The sequence below is a fragment of the Symphalangus syndactylus genome, chromosome 3 (assembly GCF_028878055.3).
Source record: "Symphalangus syndactylus isolate Jambi chromosome 3, NHGRI_mSymSyn1-v2.1_pri, whole genome shotgun sequence".
NCBI lineage: Eukaryota > Metazoa > Chordata > Mammalia > Primates > Hylobatidae > Symphalangus > Symphalangus syndactylus.
In genome coordinates, this window is record NC_072425.2 from 28,542,635 (window position 1) to 28,566,230 (window position 23,596).

The 23,596-nt window shown below is 41.8% G+C and overlaps 1 protein-coding gene and 1 long non-coding RNA gene across 4 annotated transcripts in view; one reads left to right on the plus strand and one right to left on the minus strand.

Annotated features, from left to right (window-relative positions):
* ASTN2 (astrotactin 2) overlaps positions 1 to 23,596 on the plus strand; it is a 1,055,774-nt gene that overhangs the window by 976,978 nt on the left and 55,200 nt on the right. For all 3 annotated transcript variants that reach the window (XM_063636815.1, XM_063636816.1, XM_055271311.2), the window contains 2 exons: positions 15,769 to 15,869; positions 17,532 to 17,715. In XM_063636815.1, the coding sequence (XP_063492885.1) occupies positions 15,769 to 15,869; positions 17,532 to 17,715 (285 nt within the window). The remainder of the gene's footprint in view (positions 1 to 15,768; positions 15,870 to 17,531; positions 17,716 to 23,596) is intronic.
* Positions 16,058 to 22,950, minus strand: LOC134736284 (uncharacterized). Its single transcript, XR_010120195.1, has 2 exons — positions 22,656 to 22,950; positions 16,058 to 16,454 (listed from the first exon to the last, which is right to left on the minus strand). It is a non-coding gene; the product is annotated as an uncharacterized lncRNA (long non-coding RNA).

The following is a 23,596-nucleotide window of genomic DNA, read 5'->3' on the forward strand; positions in this document are numbered from 1 at the left end:
TGTTCTTGACTATAGTCACTCTCTTTTGCTATCAAATACTAGATGTTATTCATTTTATCTAGTTATATTTTTGTGCCTATTAACCAACCCCTCTTTTCCCCTTCTTCTCCACTGCCCTTCCCAGCCTCTAGTAACAACAATCATTCTATCCTCTAGCTCTATGAGTTCAATTTTTTTGTTTGTTTTTAATTTTAGTTCTCACAAATGAGTGAGAACATGCAAAGTTTCTTTTTCTGTGCCTGGCTTATTTCACTTAACATAATGTCCTCCAGTTCCATCCATGTTGTTTCTGATGGTAGGATCTCATTTTTTTTAATGGCTGAATACTACTCTGTTGTGTATATGTACCACATTTTCTTTATCCATTAGTCTGTTGATGGACACAGGTCGTTTCCACATCTTGGCTATTGTGAATAGTGCTGAAATAAACATGAGAGTACAGATATCTCTTCAATATACTGATTTCCTTTCTTTTGGGTATATACCTTTCCTTGGATAGTTGGACCATATGGTAGTTCTATCTTTAGTGTTTTGAGGAACCTCCATATTGTTCTCCATAATGGTCGTATTAATTTACATTTCCACCAATAACATACGAGGGTTTCCCTTTCTCCACATCTTTGCCAGCATTTGTTATTGCCTGACTTTTGGATAAAAGCCATTTTAACTGGGGTGAGACGACATCTCATTGTAGTTTTGATTTGCATTTCTCTGATAATCAATGATGTTGAGCACTTGCTTATATACCTGTTTGCCATTTGTATGTCTTCTTTTGAGAAATGTCTATTCAGATCTTTTGCCCATTTTTAAATGGGGTTATTAGAATCTTTTTCCAATTGAGTTGTTTGAGCTCCTTATATATTCTGGTTATTAATCCCTTGTCAGATGGGTAGCTTGCAAATATTTTCTCCCATTCTGTGGGCTGTCTTTCACCTTATTGATTGTTTCCTTTGCTGTGCAGTTTTCACTTGATATCATCCCATTCATTCATTTTTTTTTTTTGGTTGCCTATACTTTTGGGCTATTACTCAAGAAATCTTTGCTCAGACCAATGTCCTGGAGAGTTTTCCCAATGTTTTCTTGTAGCAATTTCAGAATATGAGGTCTTAGATGTAACTTTAAATTATTTTGATTTGATTTTTATATATGGTAAAAGATAGCACTCTAGTTTCATTCTTTGATATATGGATAACCAGTTTTCTCAGCACCATTTACTGAAGAGACTGTTATTTCCCCAATGTGTGTTCTTGGCAACTTTGTTGAAAATGAGTTAACTGTGGATGTGTGGATTTATTTCTCAGTTCCATATTCTGTTCTGTTGGTATATGTGTCTGTTTTTATGACAGTACCATGCAGTTTTGGTTACTATAGCTCTGTAGTATAATTTGAAGTTAGGTAATGTGATTCCTCTGGTTTTGTTCTCTCTGCTCAGGATAGCTTTGGCTATTATGGGTCTTTTGTGGTTTCACAGGAATTTTAGGATTTTTTCTTCTATTTATCTGAAGAATGTTGATATGGTTTGGCCATATCCCCACCCAAATCTCATCTTGAATTTCCATGTATTGTAGGAGGGACCCAGTGGGAGATAATTGAATCATGGGGGGAATTCTTTAGTGTGCTTCTCTCATGATAGTGAATAAGTCTCACAAGATTTGATCATTTTATAAAGAGAGATTTCCCTGCACAAGTTCTCCTCTTTGCCTGCTGCCATCCATGTAAGATGTGACTTGCCCCTCCTTACCTTCCACCACAGTTGTGAAGCCTCCCCAGACATGTGGAACTGTAAGTCCATTAAACCTCTTTTTCTTCCAAGTCTCAGGTATGTCCTTAGCAGCAGCATGAAAATGGACTAATACAAATGTCATTGGTATTTTGATAGGGATTGCATTGAATCTATAGATTGCTTTGGGTAGTATGGATATTTTATTTATTCTTTCAATCCGTGAACATGGATTATCTTTCCTATTTTTGTGTGTCTTCTTCAATTTCTTGCCTCAATGTTTTATATTTTTTGTAGAAATATTTCACCTCTTCGGTTAAATTTATTCCATTTTATTTGTAGCTATTGTAAATGGGATTCCATTCTTCATTTCTTTTTCAGACTGTTCATTATTGGCATGTAGAAATGCTACTTATTTTGTATGTGGGTTTTGTATCTTACAACTTTGCTGATTTTGTCAGTTCTAATCATTTATTTTTTCTTGGTGGAATCTTAGGTGTCTTCCAATATAAGATCATATCATCTGCAAATAAGGATAATTTGACTTCACTTTTTCCAATTGGGATGCCCATTATTTCTTTTTCTTGTCTGATTTCTCTAGCTAGGCTTCTAGTACTATGTTGAGTAACAGTGATGAAAGTGGGTATCCCTTTCTTGTTCCAGATTTTAAAGGAAAGTCTTTTTCTTTTTCCCCATTTGGTATAATACTAGCTATGGGTCTATTGTATATAGCTTTTATTGTGTTGAACTATGAACTTTTTTTATATCTAATATTTTATGGACTCCTTTTTATTTTCCATATATAAGATTATGTCTCTACAAAAATAGATTGTATTACCTTTTTTTTCTTATCTGGATGCTTTTTTTTTTTTAGATTTTAAGGATGGCTTGGGCCTTTTTTATTGTTGCTGTTAAATTAAACTCAGAGTTTACCAGCAGTAGTACTTTTAGAGAATTTCCAAATTACCTTTTACTTCAATCTAAGAAGAAGTTATTGACACCTTTTCAAAATTATTTACTCATTGATCATTTTGCCCAAATAATATCTTTTGGAAGTGACATGAGAATAGTCTTGTGTTTATATTGTTGATTTTCTTGTTTCTTTTCGGACACTAGTATTAAACTGAAAATAATCTTACAACTTAAATAACTTGTAGTAAAGAAAATGTCACATGGGTTTTAAATGAGCAGTTAACTATTACTTCCTAACATAAACTGTTTTTCCTTTTCTTTTTTTCTTTTTTTTTTTTTTTTTTTTTTGAGACAGAATTGCACTCTGTCACCCAGGCTGGAGTGCAGTGGGGCAATCTTGGCTCACTGCAACCTCCGCCTCCCAGGTTCAAGCAATTCTCCTGCCTCATCCTCCTGAGGATTACACACGTGTGTCCCCACACCCAGCTAATTTTTATATTTTTAGTAGAGACAGGGTTTCACCATGTTAGCCGGGCTGGTCTCGAACTCCTGACCTCAGGTGATCCACCTCCCTTGGCCTCCCGAAGTGCTGGGATTATGGGTGTGAGCCACTGCACCTGGCCTCCTACCATAAACTTTTTTTTTATTATTATACTTTAATTTCTAGGGTACATGTGCATAATGTGCAGGTTTCTTACATATGTATACACGTGCCATGTTGGTGTGCTGCACCCATTAACTCGTCATTTACATTAGGTATATCTCCTAATGCTGTCACTTTCCCCCTCCCCCTACCCCATGACAGGCCCCAGTGTGTGATGTTCTCCACCCTGTGTCCAAGTGTTCTTATTGTTCCATTCCCACCTATGAGTGAGAACATGTGGTAGTTAGTTTTCTGTCCTTGCGATAGTTTGCTCAGAACGATGGTTTCCAGCTTCGTCCATGTCCCTACAAAGGACATGAACTCATCCTTTTTAATGGCTGCATAGTATTCCATGGTGTATATGTGCCACATTTTCTTAATCTCATCTATCATTGATGGACATGTGGGTTGGTTCCAAGTCGTTGCTATCATGAATAGTGCCACAATAAACATTTCTTGTGTGCATGTGTCTTTATAGCAGCATGATTTATAATCATTTGGGTATATCCCAGTAATGGGATGGCTGGGTCAAGTGGTATTTCTAGTTGTAGATCCTTGAGGAATCGCCACACTGTCTTCCACAATGGTTCAACTAGTTTACAGTCCCACCAACAGTGTAAAAATGTTCCTATTTCTCCACATTATCTGGATGCTTTTTTTTTCCTTGCTGAATTGTCCTGTCTAGAGCCTTCACTACAGTATAGAATAGAAAGGGCAAAAATAGATATCCGTATTATCTATTTCTACTTTGATATCTCTGTTATCAAATTCTAGTTTGTCATAGGGTATAGTCTTTTTTATAGTTGTTCAGTTTGGTTAGTTTAGTATTCTGTTGTATCTATATAAGGGATGTTGGATTTCATCTGGTTTTAATCAGACAAATTCTATAATGATAACACCACCTTATAGAATTCATTGTCAGTGTTCCCTCTTCCTTTGCCTTGTTGGAAGAGCTTACAGAAGATTGGTGCTAACTGGAGTTAACATTTGCTATCATTCACCAGTGAAGACATCTAGTGACCCATTGTGAAATAGGAAAAGAAAGCAAAGTCCATGGGGCAGAAATTCACCCAAGGTCACAACAGGCAGCCCTGAGTTCAGTCTCCAGCTAAGCCAGTGCCTAGTATGTAAATTGTTTCTAGTTTTCTTAACTACAATCAAAAGTGGATATTGCTGTCATGGGGTAACTGATGAGGAAACCAAAGCTCACAAACATGGCATGGTTTGCCTATACATGCTGTGGCTGAACTGGAGCTCCAATGAAACCTTATGAAAAACAACACCCTCCAGAACCATTGCCTTTGTGCAGGGATTTGATTTTAAAGAAGCACTGTTTCCATTTTATCTTACTTGAGTATCATAAGTAAGCAAGACAAGCAAGATAACATTTATTGTGCCAAGCACTGTTCTGGGTGTTTCTCCTGCTATTCATTCTTACAACAATCTTGTGAGGCAAGTATTGTTGACTCCATTTTACAGATAGGGAAACTAAGACTCTCAGAGATGATAGAAACAGGAAATGGAGAAAGTCATGATGCACACTCAGTCTTTTAGACTCCAATCACAGGGCTTGTTTCTTCTTCCCACTCCCACCCCTCCATCCATGGAAAGCAGAACTCACATATGAGATGGGAACTGAGCTCAGCTCAGAACTGAGTAGATAAGAACCATTCTGCCTATAGTGTTCCCTAACTTAATGGCCAAGAGTAAATCCAAGTTGGTGGCCTCTGCTTGGCCTCTCCTCCTCTGAGCTTGGCTTTGGCAAAATTCAATCTTAAAGGCACCATGGAAGAAGAGAAGGGCTTTAGTGTCAGATGTGGGAAGAGAAGTGATGTAAGTGTTGAAAGGAGCAGTAGTGTGTTCCTGTTGTAAGATCTCTTCCTTGTCAAAAGTTGGGAACATGGAGTTCATCCTCCTAATAAACTTTAACTTCCTCTGAACTGTGACTCAAGACCCACTTGGGACCAATGAATGCCTAATTATTTTATCCATTTGGAAAGAGCAGTGGACTTTGAGTGAGTAGACCTATGTTGGGGCCTGGCTGAACTACTACTACTATCTCTGTAGCCTTGGGAAAGTCAATCCAAATTTCCAAGGCTCACTTGCCTCCTTGTAAAATGGATTTAATAATACACACCCCTTAGGCAGTTGTAAAAGGAACAGAAGACAACTGTGTAAAAGCTTCTAGCACTGTGTCTGATACAGAGTATGTGCCCAGGAAATGTGTGTGGAATCTCTAAGGCACTTTTACATCCATAATCACCATTTAGTCCTTACACCATCACCATGGGGTTATTGACAGGCCACTGAGGAGCAGAGAGGGCAAATAATATCACCAAGGCCACATAACTAGTTAATGACAAGGTGAAACCTACACATCATATCCTCTGCCTCTCAATTCAACGTACTTCCAAGTTATGCCTTCTGAAAAAGTCATTTCTATAACTGAAGTCACTTTAAAAATTATTGTTTATATCTGAGTTCAGAGATGCTGTCCAATATACAATAAAGATATTTTTAAAAGCCTACAGTTTGCTTCAGAGATCCCAGGAATGCAAGTTGGAGTAGAATAATTGGGCATTCTGTGTTCAATTCATTCCTTAACTTGAGACCATAAGGTTAGTCTGTGTCTGCTTTACCCTGAAACAGCCTATTAAAATATGAACATCTTCCAATTAAGTACTATAGCTAGTACAATTATGTATTATCATTTAGTCCACACCCTGAATAAAGAGAAGTAGGAGGAAAAGAGGGGGGATGGGGAGAGGAAGGGACAGGAGAAGACCAAGAAAAGAAAGGCAAACACAGTCATTGTTGTTAAAGCCAAGCAACATGCCAACCTGCATTTTTCTTTTTCAAGAGGGGTCAGGTCACTCATCTTTGATGAGTGAACGAATACACTCAGAGAGATCATTTGCATAGTATTTATATTTTTAAATCCACTGTCTTATTCACTCCTCAAAGGCTTTCAGAATGGAGAGGGCAAGAATTGTCATCATTTTTTTCATACAAAAAAAATGAGAATCCTGTAGGTGGTTGACAATCCCAGTTTGCAGCAGACAGAAGATCCAGCAAAATAAGGTCTAGTTCACAGTACCTTTTAAACTCATATCTAAGGCTTAGTCCACTGTTTTGAAAGAAGGAAGAACAGACACACCTGAAGCAAACATGGGGCAAGAATACATTTTTATTGAAGAGCTTATAGTACTGTGTCCCATTTCTTGTTCATTTGACCATCTCCCTGCTCTTCTGTGAGCTCCATGATAGCAAAAACCTCACTCTTTTTTTTTTATGGGTGTTTCTTCCCTGCTTAGCAGAATGCCCAGCACCTAGTAGGCATTCACTTATGGCAAGGCACACAGAGTGGAGCTGCTGTGATAATTACTCACTCCTCAGGTATTGGAGATACACTCAACACACTTTAATTGTAAATCAATTTATATGTATTTAATTTTAAGTGTTAATACTATAACTATTTCTGAGTTCTGATGTTCACTGCACTGTGAATTTTTGGGAGATGCTCACATGCCAGTGAATTTCAGGGGATTTAGCAGTCAGAACAGTGGATGCCTAGCACTATTTCCAGGTTGCTGTCACCTCTGCCTGAGCTTAGAACCAACACTGGTTTCCAGACTTGGCCTTCCTGCATAGCTGTCCCTGCCAGCTCCCCACTCCCCTGATTCTTTGCCTGTTAGCTCATACAGCTTCAGGGGTTGAAGGGAGTACAAGTGTGGGGAGCTGGTGTTTGGAGCTCAACCACAAACTGCTTTACCTTTGTTCTAAGCCAGGACCTCCTAATCATGCCTCAGACTGAGTTGTTTTGAAAGTAGAAACTAGGATGGGAGTCCTTAATACCAAGATGGTCTCTCTCTTCCGGGCACTAGAATTAAATATATATGTTGGCAGAAAGCATGGGTTGTCAGCTTGAGTTGGGAGATAGGAAAGTTGGGTTCTGGTGCTCAAGGGTGGGTGGCTGCATGTGAGAGTGAGCAAGGATGCATAGCAGCCCCTGGTGACTCATTGTCAAGCCTCATTTTGGTACTCCTAGACTAAAGGGGAACAGAAATACTTTGCTTGGTAGCTAGCACTCAGCGGGGTGGGGGGACGTTTGGACATCTGACTTTTGGCAGCCTCTCCAGACCAACTTGCCCAATACCTTCATGTCCCAGGCTGAGAAAGTGAGAGCAGAGCATGGTGGGACTTACCCAAAGCCATTATTACTTAAACTGTGAGTCTAGGTCTTCAACAGGCCATGGAGGCATTAGACCTGCAGTTAGAGAGCTGTGTGACCTTGGACCAGTCACTTGAACTCTCTGAGCCTAACTGTAAAATAGGAATGATTTCTAACCTTGGGATTAAATGAAATAATGTAAGCAAATGATACTACATTCAGTACTTTCAAAGCTCTACATTGGAGTCAGTAAGCTTTCCCCTGGAGGTCCAGATAGTAAATATTTTAGGCCTTGACGATGCTGTGATTTCTGTCACAATTACATGATTCTGCCATTGTAGTGTGAAAGCAGCCATAGAAAATGCATTCAAAGCAAACCAAAATTTCTAACCTTGGGATTAAATGAAATAATGTAAGCAAATGATACTACATTCAGTACTTTCAAAGCTCTACATTGGAGTCAGTAAGCTTTCCCCTGGAGTTCCAGATAGTAAATATTTTAGGCCTTGACGATGCTGTGATTTCTGTCACAATTACATGATTCTGCCATTGTAGTGTGAAAGCAGCCATAGAAAATGCATTCAAAGCAAACCAAAAAAGAGTGTGGTTGTAAAAGGTTTATTTACAAAAATAGGCAGTGGGCCAGATTTGGACTGTGGGCTGTAGTTTGCTGATCCTGCTTCCAATGCTTGTTAGTTGTTGCAGTTACTATTGATGACACAACAAATGACCCCAAAACTTAGCAGCATAAAATGACCATTTGATTTTGCTAATGGATCTGTGGGTTGGAAATTCAGACAGTACATAGTGCATTGGGCTGTCTTTGCTCCACGAAGTATGGGGCCTCAACTGCAAGAATTCAAAAGCTGGGAGTAACTTGACTTCTTGGGTGAGAATTATTGAAGGCTCCTTTACTCATCCATCTGGAGCCTAGGTACCAGCGCTGCTGAAGCAACCACACATGGCCTCTCCTTATGGCTTGTCTTTCTCCCACCACAGTGGCCTCAGGGCACTCAAATTTCTTATACAGAGGCTCACGGTTCCAAGTGACAATGTTTCAGTAAGCAAGGTGGAAGCTGCATCCCCTTTTATGACCCAGACTCAGAAGTCACATGGCATCCCTTCTGTTTTGCTCTACTGGTCAAAGCACTCATGAACCTGCCCGTACTCAAGGTGAAATGTCAAAGAACTGGGGCAGGGGTCTTGTTTTAAAGCCGTTATAGAAGAGATGAATTATTTAAACACATGCACATTGAATAACAATTATGCTAACTTACCACTTACCATGTGTCAAGCATTATTTCATAAACTTTATTCCTCTAACATCCCTTTGAGATAGATAATATTATCATACATGTTTTATTTTTACTAATTTATTTATTTAGAGACAGGGTCTCGCTCTCTTGGCCAGGCTGGACTGCAGTGGTGCCATCTTGGCTCACTGTAGTCTTGACCTCCCAGGCTCAAATGATCCTCCCACCTCAGCCTCCCTAGTAGCTGGGACTACCAGTGTGTACCACCATGCACAGCTAATTTTTGTATTTTTTGTAGTGACGGGGTTTCACCATGTTGCCCAGACTGGTTTTGAACTCCTGGGCTCAAGAGATCCACCTGCCTCGGTCTCCCAAAGTGCTGGGACTACAGTTGTGAGCCACCAGGCCCGGCCACACACTTTAAAGACAAGAAACATTACAGAACAGAGAAAGTCGATTAATTTGTCTAAGGTCATAAAGATAGTAGGTTGTAGAACAAACATTGGAACTCGGGTAGCAGGGCTCCAGTGTCTATTCTAACCCCTCACACCCTGCCTCATTGTCATCATAAAAGCAGAAACGCTCTTTCTACTACTTGAGTAGAGCTGAGTTCAGAACGAGAGGCTTTGGACTTCAGAGTGTCTAGCAGTCTTCCCATCAAAAATCAATCACGAACACTATTACATATTTTCTCTACATCCAGACTGGGCATCATGAATTGTACAAGGGAAAAGATACAGTACTTGATTTTGTTCACAAGAAATATAAACTATAGGTAGGGAGATTGCATTCTGATTTCATTCTCACAATCCCACAAGATAAAACTCTTGTCCCTATTTTACAGATAAGGAAACTGAGGCTCAATGGTAAAATTTCTACTTGCTCAGTAGCTTCTTGCTACTGCCCAGGTGGAATCCAGATTCAAATCCAGAACAGTCTTATTTGTAAGTCCATGCTGTTTGCCACAGAATCCAGTGGAGAAAAGTCTGGAACGTGTAACACCAGCTCTATTGAAGAAAAAACAGCTCTCAGTTCGTAGCATAGAATATTAGATCTAACCTATCCCTCAGCAGTGAGCTTGGTCCTGTTCCCTCACTGCAGGAGATGGGAGGCTGAAGCATAGAGATGGGCATTGAGGTGTCCCTGGCCATCCAGCTTCCGAGACCCAAAGCTTAAGCTGGGACTAGGTGCTTTTCCTACTGCCCCTGTCTGCCACATTGTGCTGGAAATGGCAGGGAGGGGAGCCATGGCAGTGGGGGTGGGAGGGGTGGGCGTGAGCTAAGGGGAAGTTGTTTGCCAAAGCTGTGTCGGGGGAAGGAGCATTTTACAAGACTGGGGCCTCTGGCCTGGAAACATCTGTTTCCCTTCAAATCAGCGAGGAGACTTTTGCCTCCCCAGAATGCCTAAATCATGTTGCGGCTGGGGAAGAGCAGGCGTTGGCCTGGAGACTTCAAAGGCATTCTCTGGTACTCTCAGGGACCCAGGCCTGACGTGGGCCTCTAGGGCTCTTACCCCCTGTCAGATCTGTGAGAAGCTCTCACCGCCAATTAACTTCTTGGTTTCATTCTCTCACCCCTGCTGTGAGGAGGTCTGGGGTCTTGGATGGGACCAACAGCAGCTTCCTTTCTACCCACCCTCCTCTGATCTCCACTGGGACCACTTACTCCAGTTGGGGGTGAAGTCAGAGCCTTGAGCAGTGGCTTAGTACTAACACCAATGATGATGCCAACAGCGATTGATTGCTTATTGGTTATTGCATAGCACATGTCGGGCATTGTGCTGAGCACTTTCATGCTGCACTCTCTTTATTCTAACAAGAACCCTTCATGGTGAGTTTTAATATGATTCCCATTGTACAGGTGAGTACCTTGAGACAAGGCTACACACAGCCAATGTACGAGAACCAGAATTTAACAACAAATTGGCTGATTCCAAAGCCATGCCTTTAGCCCTCTTGTTATTCCATTCATTTTAGTAACCCTTCAATCTAGTCATCTTCTGTTCATTTTACAGATGGAAAGACTGATTTCCAGGAAAGGGAAATGAGCCTCATTCATTCTGACCTGTGTGTGCTGAGCATTGGTGCACCAGGTGTAGGTGTTTAGAGATGAGCAGAACCATATTCTGATCCTGAAGACAATCACATACTCATAGGGACAAGAAAGAAGTGAAGGGGTGCTGACCTAGCTGTGTGACATGTGCACCATATGGCATGGGCACCGTGCAGGGGAAAAGGAGGGCTAAGCAGCTCTTCAGATGGGTCAAAGCAGGCTTTCCAGAGGAGGTAAGGTTTGAGCGATGCTTCAAGGACAAGGTCGAGAGGGGTCAAGTGAAGAAGGGGATGGATGACTCAGCCAGAGAGTGCCACTGGTGGAAAGGTTCAGAGATGGGATCCGTGTTCTGGAACCATCAGCAGCTGGAGATGCCTCTGCTGTGAAGCAGAGTAGGGAGGAAGGTCAGCAGGCACACCTAGACCTTTGACCAGAGCTCAAATGAGGGGGTTCCAAGTTGAGGAATTTGTTCTGAGAGTGATGGACTTTGTCCTAAGGATGATGAAGATGATGTCCTGAGGATGACAATGTCCCGACAATGATGAAGAAACATTGAAAAATACTTTGGAGTAGTTATCCCAAGGCATTTTCCCACACAGTGTGTTTGTTTGGATTTCGACCTCCCAATACACTAAGCCTGTATTACTGTAGGTATGCAAGATCTCATACCACACAGTCTGTGGACAAGCTGGGACTCAAATTCAGGTTTCAGCCACCTTGGCCAGTGTTCCTTCCCCTGAAATAAGGCCAAGGAAAGGAATAGCAATGGTTTGGGCCTGGAGCTCCAGGTTCCTATATAGCTCATCCAACGTTATCCATGAGCCACCTTTCATAATGAAAGCATCCCATAAGTAGACTTGGACCTCGATCAGCCAGGGCACGGAAATGTAGGAGAGAGCACTGGCGGAGGAGGAGTCAGGAATGCCAGAGTCTCTATATGAATTTATTGGCAAGTGGGTCTTCATGCAAGTCGTTTTTCCTTCTGGGCTTTGGTTTCTCCACTTGTAAAATCAAGATTAGGAGTTGATAGTACAGGAGTTTTAGTTCAAATTATCAGTGAACCTCAGCCTGCTTCAGAGAGATGGTGACAGAACTGAGCAGAGAGAGGCTGACACCCTTTCTGATCCCAAGAAACTCAGAGGTCTGATCTCTCTCTCTCTCTCTCTCTCTCTCTCTCTCTCCCTCTCCCTCTCCCTCTCTCCCTCTCTCTCCCTCCCTCTCTCTCTCTCTCTCCCTCCCGCTCTCCTTCTCCCTCTCTCTCCCTCTCCCTCTCCCTCCCTCCCTCTCTCTCCCTCTCCCTTCCTCCCTCTCTCTCCCTCTCCCCTCTGTCTCTGTCTGTCTCTATCCCTGGCTCTCCCTCTTTCACCCTTCTGCTGTATGGATTTGCTTGCGGTATATATTTGTATCTGTTTCTTGGTATCTGTCCCCCCCACTCCTCACTCTCTCTGTCTCTTTCTCCCTCTCTCCTTCATATCAGGGACTGCCACTTTCTCCACTTCACAAGTAACCCCTCCAGGCCCTGCCTGGTCCCCTAACAGCTTTCAGATGTGCCTCTGGAACAGTTCTACAATTACAGCTGAGACAGGCAGAAAACGCATGGCCTTGTGACTTTTGACCTAGCACTGTGAGGTTGACATCTTCCTCCTTCTCCACCCCCCAGCAGGGTTGCCTGAGGCCTCCTCCATCCCGAGGCCCCCACTGGCATGTTTGGTTACTATAATAACAAAAATAGAAGCTATCTTTTAGGGAGCAAAGATTGAACTGGGCCTATTATTATCATTGGATTACTGAGTCTTGACCCCCAACTTGTGGGATATGGATAATTTCACCCTATTTTACAGGTGAGGAGACCGAGGCTCAGAGAAGGTGAAGTGACTTCCCAAAGAATGTTCAGCCAGCAGTTGGAGAAAGCAAGGATTCTACCCAGTTTTTATGACATGAATACCTTAAGCCACTTCTTCCCCAGCATGCTGGGGGCTCTCTTATTCATGCTGCTTGGCTAAGCAGCGAGATGACCCTGGGCCCTCTTGGGTGGAGGAAATGGATTGCAGAAGCACCACAGGAGCATAAGTGGCCTATGAAAAAGCTGTATCAAAACATATTCCTACTTTTCGTATTTTGAACTTTCATTCATATATTCTATTCACTACAAGCCTTCCATGTTTCCCTCGGTTGAAATACATCTTCTAACTCCAAGAAAGCATTTTTTAAAATGTGTTGTCTTGCACAAATAAGTGCTCTGTGTATGGTCTTTATAAAAATCCTCCTCTTACAAGCCACTTTCTCATGCATCACTCCATGTAATCCTTGAGACAGCCATGCACTGTCTGAAACTAACCTCATTTTATTGATGGAGAAACTAAAATTAAGAAATGAGAGGTGGTATGCTTTGATTCATTCATTTATATCAGTATTTATCAAGTGCCTACTATGTGCCTAGTACTGTGTTAAATGACATGTTGTCATTTAACATATAGCTGTACCCAAGCTGAAGTGTATGCACTGTGAATCATGCATGCTAGCATTTGCATCTTGCCTCTGAAAGTTGGGTCCATATGTGGATGATAAGTGCTTACATAATGTTACCTAATGCTGTTCTCACTTCCCACCTTGCCACTTGCTTACTCTCACCTCCTCGAATTTATTTATGATCTTGTTCTCAACCCTTCTGCATGGCTTTCCAATGATAACTTACCTCACAGTGCACTTACATTTCTCATCTATCCATACTGCACTTGTGAGGTGGGTGGCAGTCTCTCTATCACAGATGTTGGGTGCAGAGAGGTGCAGTGAGCTCAGAGAGGTGAAGCGACTTGCCCAAGTTCACAATGCTAGACAGTAAAACTGGAATATGAACCCACATCTGGCCATCTCCAAGACCGGGCCCCTTCCTCTGTCACCCCCTGCTTCCTTTGTACCAAGAAGTTTTGACTCATGGTACCCTTTATTAAAACAACCTTTGAGGCCTCAGGTCATGGGAAGTCAAAGCTGGAAGGGCCCATGTAGGTAACCCAGATCTGATCCTCTGAGCCTGCAAGTGGGAGCAATAAAATGGCAGCTGAGAGCAAAGAGCGTGGGTTTCAGAGTAAGACAGATGATAGTCTTGGCTCCTTAATTTTCTGAACCTGTGACTTTGGACACATTGCTTAATTTTTTAAATCTTCAGTTTTATCTTCTGAAAGGTATAGATAATGAGGGTGATTATTTTAGCATGTTTTCATAAGATCAGAAAAACTTGTGAGATGGCACTGCTTCAACATAGTTAGGGTTCAGCAAGTGTGCCTAATGGAATCACATTTTTACAGAGTTGATTTCTACAGAACTGTGATCAGAAGACAACAGCTTACAGTGGTTGCATGTATGAACTTTAGAGTCAGAGAAACCAAGGTTTAAATTGCCAGTCCTAGTAATTACCATGTGGTTCTGGGCAAGCTGCTTCCCCTCTCTGAGCCTCACAAATAAAATAAAGAGAGTAATAGTACCTGTCTTTTAGGATTGTGGGAGGGAATTAATTGTATTAATGTAGGTAACTCTTAGCTCAGTGCTTGACACATATTAGGGTCTTAGCACATAATAATTACTTTGTATAACCAACTTATATTTATTAAGTGCAACTATGTATGGCCAATCAGGGCTCACCATTCTGAAACTTGGTAATCATAGTGTTTTTCCTATTTTATAACATGGGATAATTTGAGATGCAGGGCAGGAGGGAACAAAATAGGGCCATTATGACCCCAGTCTCTTCTCCTTAACACAGGGAACCCTCTACCCACTTCACACTACTGCCTCTACCCTTAAAAGCTGGTGAAAAAGGATGACATGATGCAGACAGAACACTCAGATGCTTAACCCTTCTATCAGACTGTTCTTGGCCTCTAAGGCTCACATCATCTAGAAAGTTGTTTCTGCTCCCTTCTTAGACTTTGCTTAACTGCAGAACTTGGAGATCTGGGAATACAAGGGTCACAGAGCTTCCCCAAGATAGGACAGAGGACAGAGGCTGCTCTAGAAAGAATTACGTGCTCTGGATTAGACTTGAATCTACCAGGTCTGTGTTTTACCAGTTCTTCCCTTCTAAGGCCACAGAGGCTGTGTCTGCTCCCACCAATATAGCATGGAGCTTCAGATGACATCACAGAAAGGTGGGGGTATGCCTTAATGCCTTATAGCCAGATTAACACCTAGTCTCCCTGACATGGCCTACAAGGTTCCCACTGACCTTCTACCTCATCTCCCTTTGTTCCAGCCACACTGGCTGCCCATTTCTTCAACTGTCTGGGCTCCTTCTCTCCTCAGGACCTTTGTACTTACTGAGCATTCTACCTAGAATGCTCTTTCCCCAGGTCTTCCTTCCATAAACTGGTTCTTCCTCACTATTCAGGTCTTAGGTCCTGAAGTTTCTTCTTCAGGAAGACTTTCATGGGCTACATTCCAAAGCCTATACTCCCCATGCTCCTGCATTAGTCTTTTTCGCATTATTCTGGTATATTTTATTTCACACTTAACCATTATCTGATTTTTTTTTAGTTTTTGATTTTTACTTATTTTTTTGATCTGTGACCTTGACTCTCTTGTTCATCTTTATAACCTTAGCACTTAAAGTACTTCCTGGTGTAGAGTAAATGCTCAATAAATATTTCTTAAATGGTAAATTAATGAATATATAAATGGATATATCCAGCCATAAAGGATAGCATTGGGGTTCAGACTGCTTGAGTTCAATACCCCCGTTCTGTCCCTCAGTAACTGAGACAGTGGAAAGATACACAATCTAAGTCTCAGTGTCCTCATTGACAAGATGTGGGTGACAATAAATCCCTCCCTTTTAGGCTGAGATGAAGTGCAAAGTGCTGAGTAGGCAGTTAGTGCTCAATAAATGCTTTATAATTATCATTCTTTTTTAAAAATCATTTTTCCTGTAGCCTAATGTGCCATGACTCTGTGTTCTTCCCTGCAACTCCCAGGGCCTTCTGTGAAGTCACAGCCTGGTGCTCTGTTTTCTTGCTGTGCTGCAGGTTCACTCTGTATGCTGTGGATACACGAGGGAGGCACTCAGAGCTAAGCACAGTGACCCTGAGGACGGCCTGTCCACTGGTGGATGACAACAAGGCAGAAGGTAGGTAACCCAGTTTTTCAACTCCAAGGTAACTCCCATATTTCTCCTAAGTTCTGCACCCAACAGTCCCTAATCATTAAACACACACATGCACACCCCGACACCCTGGCACAGGGAGAAGAAATTGAAGGCACTAAGGGAACAGGAGGAACATGGAGCTAAATTAATCAAAGTCATGAAGGGAAAAATTAAGATTGACTAGCAATATCTTTGGCAGTGGAAAGACTTGCCCCCTCTTTTAGAGAGTTGATCTGTGTTCTGACTTACAGGCCAGGAATGGTAGGGGGTCAGGGCCCCATGGCTGTATCTTGTCCCTTGGCCTAGATTTCTCAGGGACCAATCATTTTCTCCCACTTGTCGTTGCTAGAGTAGCAAAGAGATGGCACCTAGAAGACCATTTCATCTTGTGGTGTCCATAGCAGACATCATTAGCAGATCACAGCATGCTGTTCCATCCAGTCCCATGGTGGTCTCAGAATCCTTAGCATAGAGCTACCATCAGTGATTATCAGTCAGTTAGCATGCAAGATTAAACGTTTTTGCCGCTCCTGGTTCATGACATAAACAGCAGGCAAAAAAAAAAACCTGAAAAAATATAATCAGTCAATCAGATCCACCATATACTTAGTTCTTGAGCATTGTGTAGGTGCAGTTTCTACATCAAGTCTAGCAAAATGTGACAGTGGCTCATAAGTCCTGGTGGTCTACTTAAAGTTGAACAATTACTTCTCAAAAGTCCAAGCAATGCAGTAGAGACATGGTCTCCACCTTTTAGGAATTCACATTATGGGTGGTGAGACAGACATTTCTGCAGATGGCTCAATAATAAACTCAATTATAAATGTTTTATGTGCTACCAAAGGGGAGAGGATTTGAAATATTTTCCTGATAAATTTTTTAAATTATTATTTTAAAATAACACGTCGACTGTCAAAAAAAAAAATACAAATAAAAATCAGAGTAGAAAATAGTGTAACACAATGGGAGGAGCATAGTGTTCCTCCCATTTTTACTCTAAGTTTCCAGATCTCCTAGCGTTGATTGTTGTTGGTAATGATTGAAGGCCACATACAGATTTTGACAGGGTTTTTGAAGCTGAAAGAATATGCCTTCTACTCATGATGAATTGAAGTTACTTCGATTAGTAGGACTAACTGAAGCAGTAGGAATAGCCATGAACAGCAAGCAGAAGAGTTTGGATTATCTTTGAAAGGTGTTTCAAATGGGGACCTATCGGACCTGATCACAGAAATGTGTTGGAAATACAACAAAGGCAAAATAGAAGGAGGGTGTTGAGATTATCCGAGACAGTTTATTTAAGCCAATTGTATGTAAAATCACAGGTACAATAATTATATTGATAATTAAGCTTGTAATTATGAGCACTAACTTTGTGCCAGACCCTGTGTTGAGTGCTTTGTATCCACTCTTTAATTTAGTTTTCCCAATGCACCTCCAGAATAGACATCATTACCTCCAGATGATAGAAAATCAAACACAACCAGTCAATAACATATTCAAGATGAAATTAAGGTTTGTCTGCTCCCAGAGCTTATGCAAGCAAACTGTCTCACCACTGTGCCTTTCTTATTGAAGCCCATGCTTATATCCTTACTTTTTTTCACCACCCAGTGATCTGTTTCTGCCCTTCTGCCCTCTCAGAAATAGCTGACAAGATCTACAATCTGTACAATGGGTACACAAGTGGAAAGGAGCAGCAGATGGCCTACAACACACTGATGGAGGTCTCAGCCTCGATGCTGTTCCGAGTCCAGCACCACTACAACTCTCACTATGAAAAATTTGGCGACTTCGTCTGGAGAAGTGAGGATGAGCTGGGGCCCAGGTATGGGCATATTTGTGTGATCGGAGGGGCATATTCTTTTTGCCTCCAGTTGACTTTTCTGGACTCTTTCCCCATAGGCTGAGACTAGGCTTTATCAAGTAAATAAGGGTGATTATCACCTTAGTCGTGTCAAGGCTAAAGATGGAAAATGGGCAGAGATAATGAAAGAATCTTGGAACTTTAGATTCCTGCACTCCTGGAATGTTGAATGGGGAAAGGGCATTGATGCTCTTTGCATTAATCATTCTCCTTTCTCATCTCCCACCTCGTTTTACAGATAGGAAACTTAGGCTCTTTGAAGGCCTGTGTCCTAACCAAGATCACAGAGGGGAACAGCAGCGGGGCCATGACCCATAATCCAGGGCCTTTCTCAGTCTTCCATAAGAAGTCTGAGTTTTTCTACAGTAAATAGCTATGATTTTGACTAAAGTCCATTAGTGAACGTGACTATATAAATTTATGAATTCAACATGTATGAAGGCTTTATTTTTGTCCTGCATGCCAGTCACTATGCTGGGAACCATGAATGATTCAAACAGAACTAAGGCACAGTCACTATTTTCTAAAGCTTCATAAAGTAGTGTATGCAATGGTGGCTGCATTTTATGTCTTGCATCTAGCAACATTCATCCATTCAGCATATACTTAACAGCACTTCTTATGTGGTGGCTGCTGACAATGCAATGATAAAAAGGTAGAAATGGTTGCTACCTATACATAGCTTCCTGTTGCATAAACAGGCAGTTATGTAGAGCAGGAATAATAAGTGTCATGATAGCAGAAGAACAGAACTCTTTGGGAACATACATGAGACATAGGCATCTGGTCTAGGTCACCCAATGAAGCTGCACTGGGGCTGAGAGCCTGAGGCCTAAGATTTGAGTTGGGGTAAGGTAAGTGAGGGTTGTGGGGAGAAAGGATAGGTATTTGGAGCAGAGAGACTACCCGACGGAATGCTCAGAAGACAAAATGTTACATGACAGTGGAAGTTTTCATCTCAACTTTTGATCATTTGCCTACCACTTTTATGACATGCCATCTCACCACCATATATACTTTATTTGGTATTTCTTTCTTAGATTCACTTCTTATTAAAAATGTATTTGAATAGAAAACACAACATCATCTTGTAAAGGGAAAACCAACATCATCTACCCTTAATAGAAAATTAAACCTAACCCTTCAATACAATGAACAAAAGCAACAAAAGTGGAATGAGACAAAAACCAGAAAACAATGTTGTTCAATTCTAGCAGAGCCTGAAGCTCTCCCTTCAAAAGGGAAATTAGTTAGAGAAATGTTACAGACACAGCCCCAAACCAAGATTTTCTTTTCTTTTTTTGACATGGAGTTTCGCTCTTATTGTCCAGGCTGGAGAGCAATGGTGCTATCTCAGCTCACTGCAACCTCTGCCTCCCAAGTTCAAGTGATTCTCCTGCCTCAGCCTCCCAAGTGGCTGGGATTATAGACACCCACCACCATGCCCAGCTAATTTTTAAAAAATATTTTTAGTAGAGAGAGGGTTTCACCAAGTTGGCCAGTCTGGTTTCAAACTCCTGACCTCAAGTGATCTGCCCATCTCAGCCTCCCAAAGTGCTAGGATTACAGGTGTGAGCCACCGCCCGGCCCAAGATTTTCTTTTTGAAGTAACCTGAAAGAGGGGAAGAGAATGAAAGAGCTAATCTAACCACTTTTGCAAACGTAATTCATTTTTGTTTAATATTGGGTCTGTGATCGTCTTGAGTACCACCTAAAATCCTTTCCCTACCCTAGAGGAACTTGGCCTACACTTTGGTAAACACTGTGTTTAGAGCAACTGAAGAATTTCTGTGTAGTTGCAGCAAAGTGTGTGACAGCAGGAGTGGTAACAGATAAGAAGGGAGAGGTCAGTGGGAGGCAGATCCTGAATGCCCTTTAAATTAGGTTAAGAAGTTGGGATTATCTCCTTAGGGTAATGGTAAGCTTTTGAAGTGTTTTTCACAAAAAGGAGTAATATTACCAGACCATCAAAGGAGAAAGATCCCTCTGGCTTGAGTATAGGGGTCAAGGTAAGAAAGCGGCAGTGAGGCTCTAGAGGCTGTTGTGATAATAGTCCCAGAAAGACAGCATAGCATTCTAGGCCAGGGTGGCATTGGCGCATTGGAGAGAATCACATGACTTCTTGAAATACTTAGTGGGCAGCACTTCATGCTTTAAAAACTTCGAAATGACCATGTAGGGTATTCATGCCATTTTTTTGGATGATAAGGAAATTGAGGTCGCATGGGGCAAAACGAGCTGCCCAGAGTTGTGCAGAGTTTGACATGGAGGCCAGTTCTGCCTTAAGCTCTTACCTTGAGCCCTTAGAACATTTGCAATGGCCCTCCAAGAATTTGAGGCTCTCGGGGACAGAGATGAGAGCTTGGTCCAGGGATAAAAGGGATCTCTCCCCAGTGCAAGCCAGGCCTTATCAGTTATGTTGGGTCCTGGACTTTAACTTTCTCCCTTGCACATGAAAGGAAGGTTCTTTAGATAAAACCTAAAAGAGGGCCAGACTGGCAGGCAGAAGTGAAGAGCCCCAGATGAAAGCTGCTGTGTGAGTCATCTTGGCTGCCATCTTGCCTGTGGACAGAGGAAGGCATTCCAGTTTTTTGGACTTTCCCACAGGGCTCAGGGAGTTTGTGTGGAAGCTAAACCAGAGCTCCACTTCTGGCTTTGTCTTTACAGCCTCCTGGAATCCTTTATAAGCTTCCAGGACATAAATCTTCTGGAAAGGCTGCCGGGCCTCCCACAGAGGCCAGGCAATCCACTCAGTAATGGTTTGTGATAACCCACTAACCCCTAGTCAGGCAGTCACCAGCCACTGTCTGCGAACCTCCCCACCCTGTCACCCAGCTTCCTCCTCCTCTGGTCTTTCTAGTCTCCTGGAGGATATCTGAGATTGCTCCAACATCCCACACTGATATGTCAGCTGGAATCAAGGAAACTGCCTCCTAGTCTATCCTGGTGCTGCTAATAAGCTCACTGTGCAACCCTGGGCTCTGCCGCTTTCTGGCCTTCAGTCTCCTCACCTATATCATGATAAGGATGAACTAGAACAGTGGTATTTTTTTTTTAACCAGTGGCTTTTTTTTTTTTCCAAATAAATCTTACATGGAATCACAGCCCACCTCCACAGAGAATTCTCTAAAACTTCCACCCATTTGCTCTGTCGCACCCTCATGGTTTAACTATCTTTCCTGCACTTACTAGATTTAGAATCTTATATTGCTTGCATGTTTACTTACATATTATCTGTCTTCCCTACTACAATGTAAACTATGTATAGTTAGTGATCCCTTATGTCGTATTCACATTTGTAAGTAGCTGCTAAATAATTAATTGTTGAGTAATTGAGTAATGAGATGATTAAATGTGTGGACCAGATGACTAAAGATTTGTTCTGGTAGAAACTGGAGTGGGTGGCCTGGAGTCCCACCTGCTGGGTCTCCTCTTCTATGACCCTCCACCCCACCCAATCCCAAGCATCCCTTATGTCTCTCCAAGCCCTCAAGAATCTTTAGCTCACAGTTGGAAACAATTGAATTCCATGAACTCTGAGGTCTTCTAACATTCCAAAAAATGCAATGTCCTTGCAAATATTAAAAGACTTGAAGAGATCTCACTTCATTGATTGATTGATTCATTGATTCATTTAATGTGCTGACTATGTGTCAGGCCATGTGCTGGGGGCTAAAAATACAGAGTGAAGATGACAGAGATCCTGCCTTTACAAGGTTCAGCATCTAGTGAGGAAAAGAGTGGTCAGCCAGCAATTGCAGTGGCATTTGGCATGTGAATGGACAAGCGTTTTAGAGCAGTGTTTCTCAAACTTTAACGTGCCTGAGAATCACCTGAGGACTTGTTACATTCCAAATTGACTCAGTAGTCTGGGTTGGGTCTGAGATTCTACATTTACTAAATTCCATGAACTCTGAGGTCTTCTAACATTCCAAAAAATCCAATGTAACAAGCTCTCATAGTGATGTTAATGTTGTTGGCCCCAAAAGCACACTTGGAGTGACAAGGTTCCACATGCAGAAAGCTGGAGCAGCTAATCCAGATCTGGAGCTCAAGGAAGAATCCTTGTGGAAGAAAGAATGTTTCTAAGTTTAGAAACAGAATGAAGGGTCCTCCAGGTGGAAGGCTGAGAGTCTTCTCTTCAGAAGGAATTACCAATGCAAAGATGAGAGAAAGTTGGGTAAGAGAATATACTTCAGTTAAAAATATAAATCTTACTGGAGAAGAGAGTTCGAAGTGAAAGAGGAGAGTTAAAAGTGAAAAGGAAAAGCAAACAAACAAAAACAACAAAGCTGGATTGTTTAGCAAAGGACAGATCATGATGGCTCTTGTGAGTTCTGTTCACAAGTTTGTTCTTTCTCCCAGAAGCCATATAAATGTTTTAAACAGAGGAGCAATTTCGATACATTTGCTCTGCCTTTCAAGGATTAGCAAGTGTGCAGAACATCACAGTGTAAATAAGAGAGGGTAAGATGCTTCTCCAAAGCCAGGAGCCCAGGGGTTCTGTCCTAGCCTTGTCACCTACTTGTTGTGTGACCTTGGACACAAGCCATCCCCCTTCTGGACCTTGTTTGTAACATGAAAGGGCTGAACTCCAAAGTCTCTTCCAGCTGGGAAGCCAAGGAACCAGAAAACCCTGAAGGTCATAGAGACCAGAGAACAGACACATTGTTAGTATCGTTTCACCTCCAGCCCTGCACGTCTTATTTCTCAGGGACCCAGGTTGACTAGAGGGATAAGAGTTTTTTCCACAAGTACTTTGAGGACTGATCTCATAAGATGAGTTCTATTAGGATTCTCTTGGACTGTGTAATCACTAAACCCCAAAATGTTTTCAAATCTTTCCTAAATCTGTGGTCATATATCCCCATAAGATTTAGTGACAAAAGGACATCTCTTACCTCTGCCTAATAAATCTATCAGACCAGTATCCCCCAGAGCCTGGTTCTTATGACCATAGGTTACCGCAAACAGCTGCTTGAAGAGGACGCACTGACACCCAGCTGTCCCCAGCCATAAGGTTCCTATTAGGAGACTTGAAAAACTGAGCTCATAGGTGGCCAGGGACCAGAATTTTCTCGGGTCAGAACATCTTTGACCACTCTTGGGCTTCTCTACACTTTCAGTTATGTTTGAGCATATTGATAGAGAGGACACAGCAAGCTCTTGAGGACATTTTGCTTCAGTGAAATTGATCTATCTGGACCAGGAATGGTGTATTTATGATGTCGGCTCCTCTTGCCTCCATGGCAGACATTATGAATAGATCGCAGAAATCATCACAGGACCTTTCTCAACGTGCCATGGGATTTGAAAAGAGTTACACATCCACCGCTGTGTTCTTAGTGAAAACAAACAAACCTGGGATGTCACTGTACATTCCTCCAAGATCATGTTAGCTGCTGCTTTGGATATATTGAATTAACTCTCAGAATTTTTAAGATATTGGGAACAAGAGCAGACTTAGGCTTCTAGGGTCATATTCCTATAATCTCAGAGGTACTTTAGGCCTCTAGGGTCATATTCCTATAATCTCAGAGGTACTTTTAACCTTTTTCTGTATATTTTGGCATTTCTAAAATCTGGACGGATTGTGTACAGTGAATGTGTACATTAAGCATTGTATTCTTCTTTTCTTGAATGGCTGTTATTAAAGCATTGGCATATCTTATAAATGAAGGTATCTTCAATTATACCTTCAATTAACAAATAAATACTCATACTAATACCAACTAACTAATACTAACAAAACACACTGACTTTGGACTTTGAACAAGTGTCCCATGGATCTGTTTTCCCCACTGACAGTATATAGCAAGGTTAGTTATTGTCTTGAAGTTCC